Source organism: Nanorana parkeri, unplaced genomic scaffold (genome assembly GCF_000935625.1).
Source record: "Nanorana parkeri isolate BGI_ZX_2015 unplaced genomic scaffold, ASM93562v1 scaffold219, whole genome shotgun sequence".
NCBI classification, from domain to species: domain Eukaryota; kingdom Metazoa; phylum Chordata; class Amphibia; order Anura; family Dicroglossidae; genus Nanorana; species Nanorana parkeri.
The window spans coordinates 1447368-1466648 of NW_017306487.1; the positions used below are offsets into that span (position 1 = coordinate 1447368).

Genomic DNA, 19281 nt, shown 5'->3' on the forward strand with positions numbered 1-19281 from the left:
CATATATATATATATATACTGTATGTATATATATATATCGTTGGGCCTGTAGCAGGAAATGAAGACTGCCCTTTCTGAAACAGTGCCTGTTTCTGTTATCTATGGGAGTGATAGCTTTCAGTTTTACGCTTTTAGGTTTGTATCCCCTGGCAAGAGATCAGAGGCAGGCAAAAAGATGAGGCAAAGAATAAGTTAAAAGAACGGTAGGGCAGACAGAAGACAAGTGTAGTTACTAGCAGGCAGAAGTCCAAGACATGCAAAGCACAAGTGTAGTTGCATACCAGGCAGAATGCCATGGTACAAAAGAGGACAGGTGTATTCAAAAAGCAAGCAGAAGGTGGGCAGGTAAAGTACAGGTGTTGAGAACCAGACAGAAGGCCAGGGAAGTCTGAGGACTAGTGTAGTTGGGAAGCAAGCAGTAGGCCAGGGCAAGGGAAGGCTAGTGAAGCAGACAAAGAGCCAGGGCAGGAGAAGCATAGGTGTAGTTGGGAAGCAAGCGGAAGGTGAGGCCAGGGGAAAGATAGGTGTAGTTGGGAAGCAGACAGAAGGCCAGGGCAGGTGAAGGACAGGTATAGTCCCTTACCAGACAAAAGGCTCTGGCTGCACATGGAGCCTTAATGTGAAGATGAATCCCCCTCCCTTCCTGGTGTTAAGTCCCACCATTTTATTTTAACTATCAAATGCAGGAAGACTCTTCTGCTCACTGGAGTTCTGATATATGACCGCTAAGGTGGGATTTATTACCTGGAGGGTAGGTGGTTTATCTTGACTAGGGCAGAATTTTAGGCCCCATGTACAGCTTATGCCTAGGATCCAAGGAGTTCCATTGGGACACAGGAATTGATTTGAAAACCAAAACAGGTATTTGCAGGCACCACAAGGTACCACTGCATGGGCACTGGTGTTACCTTAGAAACATTTTATTGTCAGGTCAGGCTAACTTTAAACCATGTGATAAAAGGTTATTGTCATAAGCCGGCTGGCCTGTATGCAGCAACCTGTTGTATTAAAAACAACAAGGCTGTATTACTCATCTTCTTGTGTAGCTAATCTAACACTACACACACCAGAAATGGTTCCATTGAAAAAGTATGGCGTGTACCTGAATATCTTATAGCATAAATAAAAATTGTGATTTTACTAGAATCCACATAGACTGGGTTTCCTATGCAGGGATGGCAGAGGTTGGGTAGGAGGGGGTTCTATCAGCCTCAGTTCTTTCCTCCAACCCCTTATTTTTATCAACTTTTGTACAGGGTTAGACTAGCTGGTGCTCTTGTGGGACCTTCCTAATATAGTTTTCGGAAGTCAAGACTGATAAGTTTTCTCGACACCTGTGTTGTTTTGCCAGACAGATATATCCCTCATTATGTGCACCTTTGTGCTTAATCTAAATCTACCACTACCCCTTATTCCTAAATATTACTCTGTGAACATAAGTTTATTTATAAATATAAATGTTCATTTTATCATTACTTATAAGTGCTATGTTATTTATTTCTCCTTTGTTTGTCTGTGTTATTTCAATGTCTATATTCATTTATATTTCTCTCTTTGTGTCTAGTGTATTTATGTGTTATGTGTGTTTTACTCCAATTTCTCCCCTAATCACCACTCCATGCATGTTTTGTTGGTATTTATTTTCACTAAGATATTAAGTTATTAATAAATTGAATCTAATTCTTATTAGTGATCCTCTCCTCCCCCCTCCCTCCTCTCAAGTCCACACACTATCCCATTCCCTTCCCCTCTTCTCTTCCATCCCCTGTTTCCTATAGACTGACAGGGATTCCCCATTTACTCATCCATTCCCTAACTGCCTCGCTCCTCTCCCCCCCCCCCCCCCCCAATTGTGAGATGAAAAAGATACACCCATGGGTCTATAGGTAAGTGTACATAACAAATTTGTTCGATGACCTCTTTCACCAGGTTCCAGAAGGGTCTAATTTTAGGGCATTCCCACCAAATATGCACATGGGATCCTATTTCACCACACATCCGCCAACAAAGTTCATCATTCACCTTATGTATCATATGCAGTTTCTTAGGTACATAGTACCAGCGTGACAATAATTTATTATTAGTCTCTAATGTCCTAGTGTCAGTTGTTGTAGTAGTAATTAGGCTCATTATCTTCTTCTCCTCCTCCTGTGTAAGTTCATGTCCCAGTTCCCTTACCCACTTATCTATATACCCAGGAGATGATTCACTTTCCAATGTATTGATTACTTTATAGAAAAGTGCTAAACAGTGTTGGGGGGTCAGTTTGGATCCCATTATAGATTCTAGTGGTGTTATGTCTTGTCCTATTCTCAGTGGTTTAGGTAACATATATACAAAATTTGACAGTTAGTTATGTCTCCACCAGTCTAGGGGGTATTTCCCCCATTTTTCTCTTAACTCAAGCGTACACATTGAGGTTCCCCATATTATGTCTCTAACCTTCAAGGTTTCGGACTTACTCCACCTCAGATATGATGGGTCCTGTTTTCCCTGCAGAAAATAATCATTTCCCAACAAGGGCATCAATGTTGAGTTATATAGCCATCTATATCTGAAGTGCAGGAGGTCCCATGTCTTCAAGGTCGTCAAGGTAAGTGGTAATGTGTTGACTGATATGTCTCTTTTTGCTGGTGGAATCCACATTATTCCACTTAATTTAGTCTCACTTAGTGTTGTCTCCAGTTGCACCCAGCTCTTCTGCTCTGTCCCAAAAACCCAGTCTGCAACTCGGGTCAGTTGTGCCGCTATGTAGTATGTTTTGAAGTCTGGTAGAGCCAGTCCGCCTCTTTGTCTTGCCCTAGTTAAAGTCTTCCATGAGATTCTTGGTTTCTTATTATTCCATACAAATTTACTTATTATCTTTCTTAACAATTGAAAAAAGATTCTGGGTATTTCTATGCGTATCATCCGAAATATAAACAATATTTTCGGGAGTATCATCATTTTTATTGCGTTAATTCTCCCTACCCAGGTAAGCTTCCCTGCATTGTATGTTTCTAATACACAGTGTTAGTCTGAGATTCTGCCAGGTGGCCCCAGAAGCAGAGGATTTCCCATGTAGCAGACTGAAGGGAGATAGTGGCACAATTTGAAAAAAAAAAACAGCATTATTTTCTATTATCATTATTTTCTATTATCATATTATAATAGTAGTTCTATTAGCCAGAGACTAAGCTTGCTAGACCATCCTATAATGAATGGACAAGATTATACAGTCTGCTGTGTGGACAAATTTTAAATCCCTTCTGTTTAGTCACTACCCACTCCAAACCTTAAACATGTAAAATTGTATGCTCTTGTTGCCTGGGTGCTGTGAAGGCATTGTAATACTCAGCTACTCCACACTGTACAAGATCGACACTAAGCAACCTTTAGTGCTATCATTTTATTATTATTTTTTTTATATGACTAACAGTTATGCATCTGAATGATATACAACATGCTGTATCTCCATGTGGAATTCTTGCAGTTATTGCATGGTAGAATTATTGCTCTTGGATATTAAACCTAGTCAGTATTTTTCAGCATGTTACTATTTTATATGTGGACTCATAGACATCTAATAAACTGACTATGTCATCAATCTAAAGATAATTGTCTCCTGTAATAAGTCCTGACTCGTTTTAACTCCCTGAGAACAAGTAAATGAAAGCATATAAGCATTTAAAATACGCCTGGTTTGCTTTGATGATATCTGGATGGTCTTATATGCCACAGTCCAGCATTTTCTTTCTGTGTTTGCTATTTCCTTGCTGTCTATTTTTTGCTATTACCCTTTGATCAGGCAAAGTCTCTGTAAGCTTTATCCTATGATATGAAACAGGCTTTACCTTGTAAACTGGCTGCAGGCAGTCATATTTCCTTTTTAGTATTTTCCTTATGCAATATTCGTTTATTACATGTTTGCTATAAATGGAACAGTCTATTTTATAATTTGTCTTCACTTTATTACCTACATTAACATTCAGGTACACATACCTAATGCTTGAGGACTTTTTCATCTATTTAATGCAGTGCATAAAATATATAAATAAAAGCATGATATACTGGATATACAGTACATGTAATATACACATTAACTGTAACGCTAGCCATTTTCAGATCATTAACTATGATCACTGAGACATTCATGACACTTATTACAATGTTCTAATCAAATTTAAAGTCCACCTCTAGACAAAACTTTAAAAAAAAATTATAGACAAAAAGGGGACGTGTCAGTTTTTTATTAATGTTTTTTTTTTCCCATTATGGGAGATTTCCCCTACTGACAGTTCTTGTGGCACCTTTTCATATCCTGAAATAGAACCTGAAAAGATGCAACATTTCCCAGTGGGTACACAGAAAGCAAAAAATCATCTTGATGACTAAAAAGGGTGTATTTATGGCATTGTGTGGGTTCATTGGAGGAATTTCCCCTAATTTCCTTTATTGTTGACAGTAGGATGGGAAGAAAGGATAAATAATCCCAAATGGTTGGTAAACTAATTAAAGCCCCCCCCCCCCAATCAATACTTGCTCCTTGTAGATAGATAGACAGACAGACAGATAGGTTCATCCCCTTTACTTTCATTCCAGTCTAAATTGTATCAAGGAAACGGGAAAAGCCTTCTGCATGTGTAAGTGCTGCTTAAGCAAGAAATGAAGAGTGATGCTCGCATCACTTGGATATTACAAAGCAGGAGCATGGTTAGGAGATCATGAGGAATATCACCTTGACAGATGGGCATAGTCTGCACAAAAGGTATGTCCACTCCTGATCTTCCCACTGGGAACATGGACAGCAAATAAAGCTTGGCAGAAGTATTCAATCCTTCCATTTAAATCTAAAAAAAAAAGTTTTGTCTGGAGTTGACCTGTAATAATATAATATAAAGCAGGGCATCTGCACGAAAGGCCAGAGTTACATACTGTATTCCTGCAAACACACATACACATTCAGGTGTATATTATGTTTGTTGGTAACATGAACAGAAAATTAATTGAAACTTTTCAAGATGTTTTTGAAGACTTTTTGTAGCTATTATTGCAGACTTTTTCTATGCAGTGATAAAAGTCCCTGGGTTGCCAAACTTATGACTGCTTCACTACTAAGTTAGTCAGCTAGCACAAACTGAGCTACAGTAGCTCTTCTATTGGATCAGCCAGACTTCTCTCCCCACATGCATCAGTTAGCCTTGGTGATGCTTGCACAGAGCAATGACCGTAATCACTGGTTCACAGGTTTTCCTTCCTTGGGCCACTTTTGGTAGGTCCTGACCACTGCAGACCTGGGAACATCCCACAAGAGGTACAGTTTTGGAGTCGTCTAGCCATCACAATTAGGCACATGTTAAAGTCGCTCAAATCCTTACGCTTGCCCATTGTTTCTGCTTCCAACACGTTAGCTTCAGGGACAAAATGTTAATTTCCTGTCTAATCTATCCAACCCACTTCCAGGGGGTCATTGTAAGAAGATAATCAATGTTATTCACTTCACCTGTCAATGGTCATAATGTTATGGCTAATCGGTGTATATAATGAAAATTTAGTTATGATTGCCACCTTGTTGCTTTTAACAAAAGTAGATGTAATTTGCCTGTAAATGTAGTTATTTTTTTCCTTTATTGTTTGTAATGGATGGTCATAAATAGACAATGGTGCTGTATTTGTTTTGGGATTTCCCATTTGGAATGCATCTACTTCCAAAAGCCATGAAACCATTAGGAACTGCTGAAACAGAATCAGTTACATACACAGCATGCCAATGGTATAGTTTGCACTGGGAAAGACTCTATGGGGGTCATTCACTTAGCTGCCAAAGGTAGCCAAGTGAATAACCGAGCCGAAGTGAACAGAGCCGAACAACGTTCGGCTATTCACTCCGGCTCAGTACGGCAGATTTCAGCCGTACATCGGCTGAATTCAGCCATACAACAGCTGCCTTTGGTCAGCGGCTGAGCCGAAGTGCAGAAGGAGTTCGACTCAGCCGATCCAACATTTGAAAACGGCAGTGAGTGAATAGCCGAATGCCGCCAAGCGGCATTCAGCTCGGCTATTCTGCTCGCTACCTCCGAGGTAGTGAGCAGAATAGAGAAGAATTTTAAAAAAAAGTTTAAAAAAAAAAAAGAAATTCTAAAGTTAAAAAAAACAGCGTGGGTCCCCCTCCCAAACCATACCAGACCATTTAGGTCTGGTAGGAAAGCTACTTTTTTTAAAAAAAGTGTGGGGTTCCCCCCAAAGTCATACCAGGCTCTTAAGGTCTGGTATGAATTTTAAGGAGGAACCCCACCCCAAACAAAGGGGCACCCAGATGCACCCTCCCTTGTGAATGAATAAGGGGTAGTTATACCCCTACCCATTCACTAAAGGGTTAAATTTAAAGTATCAAAAAGATTCCAGACTTTAGAAAAATGTCTTTAATTGAAAAAAAAAAACCCAAAAGACACGTTTTGACAAGTCTTTTATTTGAAAAAAAAAACTGATCCACCGACGTAATCCAGCGTCAATCACGATGTCCAGAGTTGTCCACGACGACAACTGGTTGAAATAAAATGAATAAATAAATTTAGATTTTTTTTTTTAAAACGACACCACCCGACCGCACGCAACGAACTCCCACTGCATAATGTCGAATCTGACAGATGCCGGCAAAATATAAACAATTGGGCTGAGCTAGTGGTGACATCACTGCTAGCTCCGCCCAACTATTTCCTATTGGCCGGAACCTGCCAGAGTCTTCTAGCAGATCCCGGACATTAAATAATAACTGGGCGGAGCCGGATGTGATGTCACCACTAGCTCTGCCCAGTTGTTATTGTTTAATGACAGATCAGCGTCCCCAGGTCATTTGGGGAGGCTCATCTGTCATTACAACTGGGTGGAGTGAGCCGTGAGATCACGGCTGGCTCCGCTGAGCTGTCATTTGTGTGAAGAACGGCCCGCCCTTCGGGTGTCACTCCGGCTCAGCCGAGCCGAAGCATATTGGTGCCGCACGGCTGCCTTCGGCTGCTGTACGGGCTATAGTGAATAGCCCATACAGCAGCCCGTCGGTTCAATTGAACTGAAGGGCTCGGATGGCCAAAGTGAGCCAAAGGGGGTGATTTACTAACCTAAACACACGCACGCACTAGGTGTGTGTGATTTTTACACAGCAAAACGTATTTATTAACCAAAAAGTCTCTAAAACCATATTTCCACTAATGCCATATATGGAAAAATCATGCACATGATGCATATATAATGCTGCTTCACAGTTTAGACAAAAATGGTTAGCTCATGCATTTACATTCCTGCATTCATCAACGCAAGCAACACAACATAGAGCTAATTTACACAACATCACCTTGCAAATTCATGCTTGGCTTTGCACAACACACCTGCTGGGTGTGTACACACTTCAAAGGTGTTTAGATTCCACCCATAGATCATGCTGGGAGGGAACACACTACAGAGGTGTATACATGTTCGAGGTGTGTTTATAAGGTTAGTAAATCAACCCCAAAGGATCAGCTACGACTGGATCCTTCGGCCTCATTAGTGAATAACCCTCTATATTTTCTATTCATGTATTCACTGTTTGTTTATGCCTCTATAGCTTTTATTCTGATAATTATCATCTTCTCTTTTGCATCCTAATACATTTGAATCATTACATTCTCAGACCATCTGCTTCCATTTACCAGAATAATTTGAATGCTGACAAATTTTCCGTTTTCTGCTGGTGACATATAGAATTCATAGCTTCATGAAACCTTACATTTATTTTTAACTGTGAGAAAAGCACATTATTGGAAGTAATAGTAAACTTAATATAACCTATTTTATAAATGCTATTAAAAATTATGAACAACGTGACCTTAAAAATAAACATATGTTTTAGTGTATAGTATTATTTGTTTTTGCAATTGTTGCTTATCGCTATGGTTTTCAATCAAATGCTTTCAAACAATGTGGCTGATGCATAAACGGAAACCTGTAGTAAGAGATACTGTAGTAAGAGGCTGCTATTGCTGGATGGTGATACCAGTTGCTTGGTTGTCAGGCAGACCCACTGCCACTGGTTTGTGCATTTTCTATTTCTCCCTCAAAGCCAAATGTAATGACCCTCTACCCTATGTATAGTATTTTTTTTGTGCATTGGTATATGTCCCCCATGGCAATGGCCACTCAGCTATCTATGCTTATTTTGGTTCATCCTTAGCTTCCACTATAATTTTGAGAACTAGTTAAAATGTATCTAAATCTTTTTTTCAGTATGTTTGAATGTTTCGCATTATGTTTCACTGTATTTTTAAATAAATATTTTTTTGTGTGATATTGTTGCAGTTTAAAAACTGGACATCCTGCCAGTACAGCACCTCCTGCTGCAGGTGACCACGGTAAGCCACTGCCTCGCCATTTGCAACAGCATTGTCAGCCTGCTGTGTGAGCTCCTTCATTTGGCTGTTGGGCTGTCTATATGATTGACCTAATAGGCAGCACAACAGCTAACCAAATGAGTGCACATGACAGCCTACCAACACTGCTGCTCATAGAAAGGCAGTGGCTTAGTGTTGTCAGCCTGCAACAGGAAGTGCTGATGAGAACACTTTAAAATAGTGCGATTATTGAGTGGTTACAAGGGAATAAACTGCGAAAAGGTACCCATGGACATTAAATAACAGTGCCAGTACCAGTGGTTAGATTGTCTACAATCATCATAAGCAGGCAGGTTCTTATAATGAAAAGCAGGTGTCACAATTAGGGATGCGCCGATACCGATACTAGTATCGGTATCGGTGCCGATGCCAAGTATTTGGGTGAGTACTCGTACTCGCCCAAATGCTCCGATGCCAAGCCTGATTCCTTCAGGTATCAGGAAGCCGGGCAGCGAGTCGTTATGGGTGACGAGGGAGCATGGAGCTGGCTTCCTGGCCAATCAGGAAGCTGGACACCGTTTCATTACACAGAGCCCGGCTTCCTGATTGGACAGATAGCCAGCTCCATGCTTTCTCGTCACTGGTGACGAGGAAGCATGGAGACGGCTTCCCTGCTAATCAGGAAGCCAGTTGGCGAGTCATTACTGTCTGTTAATGGGACTTCCGGTATCGGCGAGTAGCAAAAAAAAATCAGTATTCGTACTCGATACCGAAAGAAACGGTATCGGTGCATCCCTAATCACAATGTTTACATCTGCTTTGATATAATGCTTTCTCTAAGAGTGTTAAGTAAAATCACGGTTGCCTTTTCATGGAGAGAATCAACATCTGTACAGTTGGTTGCAGGGATGTTACAGAATGCTGACGCCATGGGCAAATTGACTGCCCCTCAGTTGAATCCAGTAAAATAGGTAAATTATCATAGTGGGTAATGAGGATTTCCTGTTTTTCTGTAGACGTATGTAGCGCTCACCCCCGAAGGAGCCGCTGGATGATCGGGTCTTCCAATAGCCTGTCTAGGGATTATTAAAACACATGGCTGCCCCAAAAGCACTTACCACTTCCAGTGGTTACCGACAGATTGAAGTCCAGACAATAGCTCCAAGATGATTCTCTTTTATTTCTGAACTCCAGGGAGAGAGGGAGAGGGTCAGGCACATCCAGGATGAGGTAGACTCCTAGTACTTGAAATAGAGCATAGTAACTGCTGCCACCACAGACATGGACCTACGCCGTACCGTCAATCTGTGTGGAGAACTTCTGGCAAGCAGTACTGTTAATATTCTTGTTCAGGTTCAACTCCAACATGAGTGGCTGACCACTGGGCCTCCAGGCCTAGGCCCCAGGCTCAGGCCCCAGTGTCCAGGCCTAGGCCCCAGGCTTAGGCCTAGTCCATTCAGTCTCTACAGCAGCAGGCATCCTGCCCCCAGGAGGGCCCTGGGGGAGGGAAGAGACTGTTGCATCAGCCACACTCAGCATTTATCTCCTCTCCCAGCATGCATCACTGCTACTGTCCTACAGTGATTGGCTGGGGGACATAAATGCCCAAAGCAATCCTCATTGGCTGTTCTGCCCTGTGTGGTACCACACCCATCACAGGCAGACACAGCTTCACAGATTGTTCTGTCACAGTTGAACTGAAAATAGACTATAGATATATTTCAGCACTCCTAACAGTAGGGTCTACACATAGTTTTCTGTTTGTCAAAAGGAACGCTACCATTCTCAAAGAAATGTCAGACTAAGATCAATTATGTGATAATATAATCCCGCCGTATCCTTCACAACACAAATAAAGTACATAATTATCAGCATGGAAAATAATTACACAAACAACAATATGCTTTTGGTAGATACCTTTCGCATAAATGTCAAATCAGAGATTTGCCTAGGCTAAGCATTATAACGGTTATCGGACTGCATTTCAACATTCTATCTTTGAAAATTCCTTTTAGTATGTATTGGAAATCATTCATTCAAGGATTAGTGTATTTGAACTTTCAGCATCAAAACCGAAGTGATGGATTATCTTCTCACCCATTGAGTGACCACAGTGAGAGCCCAGACTGAATGGTTTACTCACTACTCCATGTATCTTGTGTTGTTAGGTCAGCAATGCTTTTCAGATATGAACTACTGCTTTATCATATCGTATTAAGCATAATCCTCTCTTGTCACATTGTCTTTGAGTGGCTGGATGTCTAGAGTTATTATTCAGTTTTTTTATCAGGGTTTCCAGCATGCAGTAGCTTTGCAAATATTTTTTTGTATGTAGCCTACTGTCCAAACATAGGCCTTGCTGAGTGTAGTTAATATATTGTTTAAAAAAAGATTGATTTTATTTTAAAAGATATTGAAAATATATTTGATATTGTAGTAACATTGCATATAGAGTTGAATGGATGTCACCACTAAGATGCACTGTGACCAGAGGCTGGAATAGACTGTCATATAACTTTTGTTCAAGCCTGGTATGAATGGCGGGGTTATCCTATAGATTTGTATACCTTCTTGGGGTTCTGTGTGTGCGTGTATATCTATGGCAAATAGTGCCTATGACAAGCACCAAATTTGCTCCCTTGTCCAGACTTCTGACAACGCAGTTCTGGCTTTTTTAAAGTTCCTTACTGTGTTTGAGTAAAATGCAAGGCTAATGCTCCTGTATTGTACTTGATGAAGATAGGGTTCGACCGCTGGTCAGAGAGCGAGGCTTCAGGGGACCGTTTTAGTAATCAGACTTATCTCAACTCATCTGTGTTTGTACTTCTAACTTTATCTTTTTGTATGAATGAACTGGTTGTTCTGAGGTTTAGCACTGAGCCGGGTCCCAGCTCCGGTCATTTATTCACCCGTAAGCCTGGTTCGGAGGGTGGCAAATCCAACCACAGAAGCTAGCAGACAGTGCTCCTGTGATTTGTGAGCGGGGCCGGCGCTAACAGTGACTTTTTCTTGATCCAGAGCTGTCAGATCGTTCCTTCTTGCACCCCTCCCCTCCTCTCTGTATTGCCCATCTTGGTATCCTCCTTGTCCAGAAGCCAGCTTGCTCAATGAATATCTCACTAGCGAGCTGGCACCCAAACACAGAGCGCAGGCAGAGGGGGGCAGGGTGGATCAGGCTGCGTAAAAAGAGTTGCACATACATATTAGATGTGTTAGGGAATCAGTTCCTGTGATCATTTTTGTGCATGTAGGTGTCCACTGTCCCTGTGTAGTGCAGCCCCCCACCCCAATCAATTGGCACCCAAGGCAGGTACCCTGCTTGCTGTACCTTAGATACCCCACTGGTGTGACCAGGATTTGTCTTTTATTGGATATTGGTGGAACTGTGTTCTGCATACATTTTCTCTTGGAAATAATCAATTGCCTTGTCCCTATTGTCCCATTCACATCAACTGCATCAGATCTCACCTGCCAGCCAAATTATTTATTCATGCTCCAAGATCTGACTCCTGCCTGAAACTGTGTATGACAAAGACAAACCCATTAATGTAATCTGAGTTAAACCCCCGTCCATCTAAATCAGGGGTAGCCAAACTCTGGCCCTCCAGCTGTGGTGGAACTACAAATCCAATGAGGAAATGCAAGATTCTCACAGCCACAGACATGACTCCCTGAGAGAGATGCATCATGGGATTTGTAGTTTCACCACAGCTGGAGGGCCGGAGTTTGGCTACTTCTGATCTAAATACACAAATAACATATAAATATGAGAGCTGTTTTACCTGCCAAAGAATTTGTAATTCTGTCCATCCAAATTTGAGATGTGCACAGTTCTGCCACATAGCACAGCCCTCCCTGGCAGGATAAGAGACCATATTACCTCTGCCGCAGTTAAATATGGCTTATTTGTCTCTCCCCAGCCTCTGACTAGGCAGTGAACGATAAAGCAGTAATGAGTTCATCTCTCTTTAAGTCTGATCTCCCCATCATATTTGTATTGCTCTGACAGGTCCCAGCCATCATTAAGTTTCTGATGTTGCTTCCTACCTGGAGTGTTCCCACTCTTTCTGTTGTATTTATCATTAAATAGAATAAAATGAAATTCTAACAGAGATAGAGTGGAATCCCTGTAATGGTGATGGTCAGCATGCATACATGAGCCACAGAGATATATGAATCCTTTAGGCAGTACATCCCAACGTGTGGGGTGTGTACCACTGGTTGTACTTGTTCTCATTGTAGGTGAGGCACAGTAGGATTTACAAAATAATATAAACAATTTTATTATTGGCGGGGGTGTTTTATTCAGAAAACATCATAACTTCAGGGCATATGGATGGTAATTAAAGAGTGTACACAAGACATTGCAGGATTTCTTTGCAAGAGCTGCCTTGTGGGAAAATGTACCGACTGTAATGACAGCTGCCAGGGTCTTGACGAAGCACTTTGTCAGAATTCATATGTGTTTTATCTGACATGTTGAAGAAGACGATGCCCTAAGTCATAACTGTCAGTGAGGGTGGATGGGCTATGTGCTCATTTTTAATACATCAGTGGGGACTGAGGTACTGTAGAGGGATTGATGGGCATAAACAGTTGAGCAAAGTTTGAGAAGCAATGCATTGGAATGTTCAGCTCTCGACCATCTACCTAGTAAAGAGAAATATCATTTTTGTGTGGATTCGCCCTTTCATTCTTCATAGTATAATGTATATAACCTGCTATAATGTATTTAATATAACCTTTTCCAAACTATCCTTGCGCTATAACTATCAACGTCTTTTGAGTAGTTTCATTATTTCCAGAGACATCAGAGGATGGAACTATTTGCTTGTATCCCATACAGGCAGCATCTGACCCTTGTGGATTTGTCTAAAACTGGCCCATACACCTATAGATTTTCTGCAGATTTTCTATGGTGAGATGGAAAACGTGTCACAGATTCCTCCATCTACACTAAACTGTGTGGATGGAGGAATCTCCTACTGGGTCAAGCTTCAGTATCATGCTAGTCGGCCCTGCTGGCTCCCAAAACACCTGAACAATACCTGCATCCATTCAGATTGTTCAGGTATTTTGATAGCCAGTGGGGCAGACTAGGAAGATACTGAAGCTTGGCCCAGTGGGAGATTCCTCTATCTACACAGTTTAGCATAGATGGAGGAATCTGTTGCACTTTTTTTATCTGGACATGGAAAATCTGCAGATCTATAGGTGTATGATCAGCTTTACAAAGAGATGTATGGGTTTATATAGCTAAATTGTACATCACTGTGTTCTTTATTGCACAGTGAAACTCCCAACGGGGACAAAGCTGTAAATACCTGAAAAATATGGTCCTACCAGGTCTATTCACAAAAGGTTGAAGAGTTTGGAGAAGACAGGAGAAGTGAACAATCTAGGCCAAAATAGCTGATTTGGAAAAATTCCCCAATTCAGCTCACTTTCCAGTTCAGCTATGTAGTCATAGACTGTTCACTTCTCCTGCCTTCTCCAAACTCTTCACCCTTTCGTGAATAGTCCTGTAAGTCTTTCTCACTTTACACCGAAAGTTTCATTACACTGTATCCAAAACTACTTCCCTCCAACAAAATTTTGACTGGAGTTTGTTAAGTATTGGTGATCCTTGACATATACAAAATTACCTGAACTTGCAGAACTGCAAGCAGTGGGCATAATATCTAGAACATATAAAGTGTATCTAAATCCAAACACAAAAATTTAATATATTGCAACTTACGAGTCCTAAGATGCAGTATCTGCATTTTTTTTTCCTTTTCAAGTTTTTATTTTCTTTAGTTTTATCTGGTAATCCTGTGAATAACATACTTTCTGTTCCTAGTTGGCTGCACTCACTCCTCCACTGTATCTCTGGAGGAAGTCATGGTTGTCCCCCAGGCTGAAATATAACAAATATGTCTGCCTTTGTTATCTCCATTACATAGGGGATGGGGAAATTAATAGTTTACAGAAGGAAAATGCAATTGGTTTATGCTTCCAGTTCAACTCCCAGGAAATGACACGCAAACGGCATTACTGGCAAAGGTATTTTCTCTACTAAATGCTATTCAGACTTGCATATTCCACTTGGGTGAACAGCAGCTAATATGAGTTGACTGGACAAACAGGTTGCCACATGCAGGTGATTAACGTGCATATCTTTTGAGAGAAAAGTGGTTGGTGGTCAGCAAATTGATCATTCACTGCTATATGATTAAATCTTCTTAACCACTTGCTGACCGGGATGTTAAACCCCCTTCCTGTCCAGGTCATTTTTCAATATTCAGCGCTGCAGTACTTTGACATTTATTCCGTCATTCAACGCTGTACTGAAATTAATTTTATACCATTTTGTTGGTGGCAGATGGAGCTTTCGTTCGGTGGTATTTAATCACCACTGTGGTTTTTATTTTTTACTATAGTAAGGAACAATTAACGTAAATTTTGAAAAAAAACTGTTTCCCCTATATTAAATGATGAAATATTTATTATTACCCATTTTTTGGGTAAAATAGAAAAGACGGGGTCACGTCAGGTAAATAGACAACAAACATGTCAAGCCTTAAATTTGTGCCCGCCCGCGAAACCTAAAAAAACTACAATACCAAAAATTGGCCATAGGCGACGCTTTAAAAGCTTTTACCGCTCATCAGTTTAGTGTTATCAGTGATTAATGGCTCTAAAATTATTGCTCTCACTGCGACATTCATGGCGATATGTAACGTGTAGCGCAATTGTAGTTTTCGGCCGTTGGCGCACCTGACGCGTATTTACGTTTATATATGTGTATACGTTGGCGTGGGGGGCTTTTTTTTACATTTCTTTATATGTGACTTTTATTTGTATTTTTTTTACACTTAACTTGATTGCTATCACATAGGGGGATAACAATCCCCCTATGTGATAGCACAGGCACACTGACAGGTCCTCTTTATGGAGACATTAGGGGTCTCTAAGACCCCTAATGTCACATTGGGACCCCCAAAGAAGCTGATGAAGCAGAAATCTGCTTCACAAGCTTCTTCTTTGGCTATAGCAGCCAGAGAAATGACAGCTGAATGCGGAAGTGATGTAATACATATCACTTCCACATTCAGACCTCAGAGGGAGATCAGCAAGGAGGAAGATGCTGAACTCCCTTCCATCCTCCTCTTTACACCGGCCCAAGCTGGTCCCGGGCCACTGCTGTTTGTTTATTATTCACAGTGTCATTGATGCTGAATAGTATAGCTTTTGCTTTTTCCCAGGAGACTTGCTGTTCTCATACACTGAAGCTGTACTGTTATTTTCCACCCTCCGCTCTTCTTCGTTCTGTTAATGAACAAGAAAAAAAGAGGAGTAAATCATACAACTTCTAAGTATGAGAGCCGCAAGTCTTCTACCACATCAATGAAACGTTAAAGCCATAGCTTCGTTAAATGAAACATAGAGGGTTATTCACAAAGCTGCCGAAGGACCCAGCCATAGCTTCGGCTGATCCTTCGGCTAGCTTCGGTTACGGGAGCCCTTCGGTTCAGTAATAGAAAATCGTAATGACAGAACAGCGTCCCCTGGTTACTAGGTAACCTGGGGACGCTGATCTGTCATTACAATGAGAGCTTAGTGGAGCCTGCTTTGATATCACCGCCAGCCCCCGCTAAGCTCTCATTGTAATGACAGCTGGTCCCGGCCAATAGAAAACAGTTGGGCGGAGCTAGCTGTCACTGCTAGCTCTGCCCAATCTTTTTCTAATTTTTTTCTACTTTTTTAACTAGTTTTCTATTCTGCTCGGTACCACAGAGGTACCGAGCAGAATAGCCAAGCCGAATGCTGCTCTGCTATTGCTATTCACTCACTGCTGTTCAGCATCCATGAGAATAGGCCGAACAGCAGCGAGTAGCCTGCCGGAGGTTCGGCTCAGCCTATCCAGATATTGGATCGGCTCCTTCTGCACTTCGGGTCGGCCGAACATGCAGGTCGGCCGAACATGCATGTCGGCCGAACATGCCCGAAGCCACCCGAAGCAAGCCGATGTATGGCTGATTTCAGTCGGTGTACAGCTGAAATCAGCCATACAAGCCTGAAGTGAATAGCCGAACATCATTCGACTCACTTCACTTCGGGTCGGTTATTCACACGGCTGCCTTCGGCAGCTTTGTAAATAACCCTCATAATCTACACAGCGCAATGGGTCTGTAAATCATCATTAAAAAGCTATGGGGTCTATTCACTAAGCTGCCGTAGGCAGCCGAGTGAATAAAAAAAACAGTTTAAAAAGCAGTAAAAAATAAAATAGAAAATGATTGGGCGGAGCTAGCAGCGACAGCTAGCTCCGCCCAACTGTTTTCTATTGGCTGGTTGGCTGGGCGGTTCTGCTGCCGTCAGAAAAAAAAATCACCATAGGAATGCATAGCTAGATTCCTATTGTCTATGTCACGTTGCAATATCCAATAGCAAGCTAGCTATTGCACCCGCTCTCTGCTGCTGTCAATCACTAGAGGGGACATGATGGAGAACTTCAGGTCCCCTCTGCTGATTGACAGCAGCAGTGGGCGGGTGCAATAGCTAGTTTGCTATTGCAAATTGAAATAGCCAATAGGAATCTAGCTATGCATTCCTATGGTGATTTTTGTTTTATTCTGACGCCAGCCAACGGCTCCGATGTCAGAAGAAAAGAAAACAGAGCAGGGCTAGATCGGGAGAAAGTATTTCTCTCCTGGGCGGCCGGGAGCCGCTATCTAATAGCGGGAGACTTGGGCTGTCTGGAGATCAGTGTCCCTGGTTACCTGGTAACCAGGGATGCTGATCTGTCTGTGCAAGTGGCCGGAGCCAGCCGTGAGATGACGGCTGGCTCTGCCCAGCTGTCAGTAGCAGGCTGTCGGCCGGCCAGCTTCGGCTTTCACCTCGGCTCAGTCTAGCCGAAGCATATGCCTTCGACTCAACTGTGCCACTCGGCCGACTTCGGGAGCTGTACGGGCTATGGTGAATAGCCCGTACAGCAGCCTTCGGATCTACTGAACCGAAGGGGTCCTGGGGCCGAAGCTAGCCGAAGGATCAGCTGAAGATACTGCTAGATCCTTTGGCAGCTAAGTGAATAGACCCATGTGTGTTGTGTGTGGAGGGTGGCTGTAAAGTATAAAATTGTTATCTTTCAGCATGAGGTTTCCTACACATAACGCCGGGCTTCCGGGCACTGAGGGGAGTGAGCGATGCAACTGAAGCTGTGAGGTGCCCTGGTCCCATCATCCGTTCCCTCCTCACTATTGACCATTTACAAAATGTCTTGTATTTTTTCAAAGAATACAAGGCATTCTGTGATTGGAGGAGTAGAGATGATGCCACATCCCCACCACCTTCTTTCTCCTCCAATCACAAAATACCTTGTATTTTTTCAAAGAACAAAAAGCATTCTGTGATTGGAGGAGAAGAGGGGGCAAGGATGTGACATAATTTCTCCTCCACAAATCATAGAATGTCTTGTATTTTTTGAAAAAACATATGAAGGGCAATAGTGAGGAGTAGCGTGTGATAAGAATGGAGCCGGTCACTGCTCTAATCACATCCCTCACTTCCCCCAGTTCCCGGAAGCTCTGTGTTATGTGTTTTTATACTTTGCAGCAGCCCTCTGCACATAACACACAGCTTTTTATTGATAATTTATAAACCCAGTGTGCTGCGTAAATTATAATATTTTCCTTGAGTGTGGCTTCAAACTCAAAAAAAGCAACTAGGCAATAGTTTCATGCATTGTGAATGTCGTCTACTAAGAGGCTGTGAAAAGTAAGTATTCCTCCATGTTACTAAACAGGGGGGCCCAATCAAAAATAATTTTTTTTTCGTGGAACCACTCCAGTATTGAATTATGAAGCTTACGTAGGTAAGCCTTCATGGCATCAAGCCATGTTACCTGAAATCATGTATTTTTTTTTTCTTTTAGTGTAAATACATGGACACTATTATAGTTTACTATGTTTAACATGTTCTTCAGTAGACAGTTAACAGTAATTCAGCAGAGTGTAAAAGGGCTGTGATCTTGAAATTAAATTTATTGATACCGGTTTGCAAAATATACTACAGTTGCCATGGTAACGCTTCCTAAAGCCTGCTTTTTATTTTTGAGTCCCTTATAGAACAAATTTATATTTATTTTTGTAGACAGCTCATATAGAAGATTTCTCCATTTCTCCAAACAACCATCAATAAAGAAAAGCTTACAATTCTGCAATATATTCCTAGCTATTTATTAAAGCAGGTCCACGATACCACCTCATGACAGGAAATTGGCTGCCTTTCAGCACATTAATTATTCTATGCTAGTAACTGAGCAGAATGCCAATGTTTGATTAAAAAAAAAAAAGAGAGAGAGAGAACGAGTGTTCCATTGATCATGCTGGTTTAGAATGAGTTTCGGGTTTTTGCAGCCTGTGTGTTGGGGGTTAGTGTGATTCTCCTAGCTGCTTTTTTATCACATCTGTTTCCCAGCATCTTCTTTTTTTTCTAAAGCCAAAGGAAGGGGTGCACAGGCACATCCTCAGCAAGCTGCTCCCAATCCCCCTCCTGCTATATGTGAGTATTATCTTGTATACTTTCCTTTCACAAGCATTAAGAGGATGCCTCTTACATAGCTCAGTCTTCAGCGTCTTGTTCTACAGGGAGGACATCATGTATTCGACTTGGGGTAACTATCACACACATTCATATGTATTTATTTGCTGCTTTACTTTACAGCAGGCAAGGGATTGTAGTGTAGAATGTGTTTAATATAATTCACAAGCATTAAGAGGATGCCTCTTACATAGCTCAGTCTTCAGCGTCTTGTTCTACAGGGAGGACATCATGTATTCGACTTGGGGTAACTATCACACACATTCATATGTATTTATTTGCTGCTTTACTTTACAGCAGGCAAGGGATTGTAGTGTAGAATGTGTTTGATATATAGATCTATATATATATATAT

The 19281-nt window shown here is 41.6% G+C and overlaps 1 protein-coding gene across 2 annotated transcripts in view; it reads left to right on the forward strand.

Annotated features, from left to right (window-relative positions):
• MYRIP (myosin VIIA and Rab interacting protein) overlaps window positions 1-19281 on the forward strand; it is a 309369-nt gene that overhangs the window by 187088 nt on the left and 103000 nt on the right. Inside the window, exon 1 of one of the 2 annotated variants that reach the window (XM_018555941.1) lies at window positions 18825-18887. The exons of the other annotated variant lie outside the window; for it this stretch is intronic. Within the exon in view, the coding sequence (XP_018411443.1) occupies window positions 18886-18887 (2 nt within the window). The 5' untranslated portion in view covers window positions 18825-18885. Of the gene's footprint in view, window positions 1-18824; window positions 18888-19281 lie in introns of those variants that run through there. 2 annotated transcript variants of the gene reach the window in all.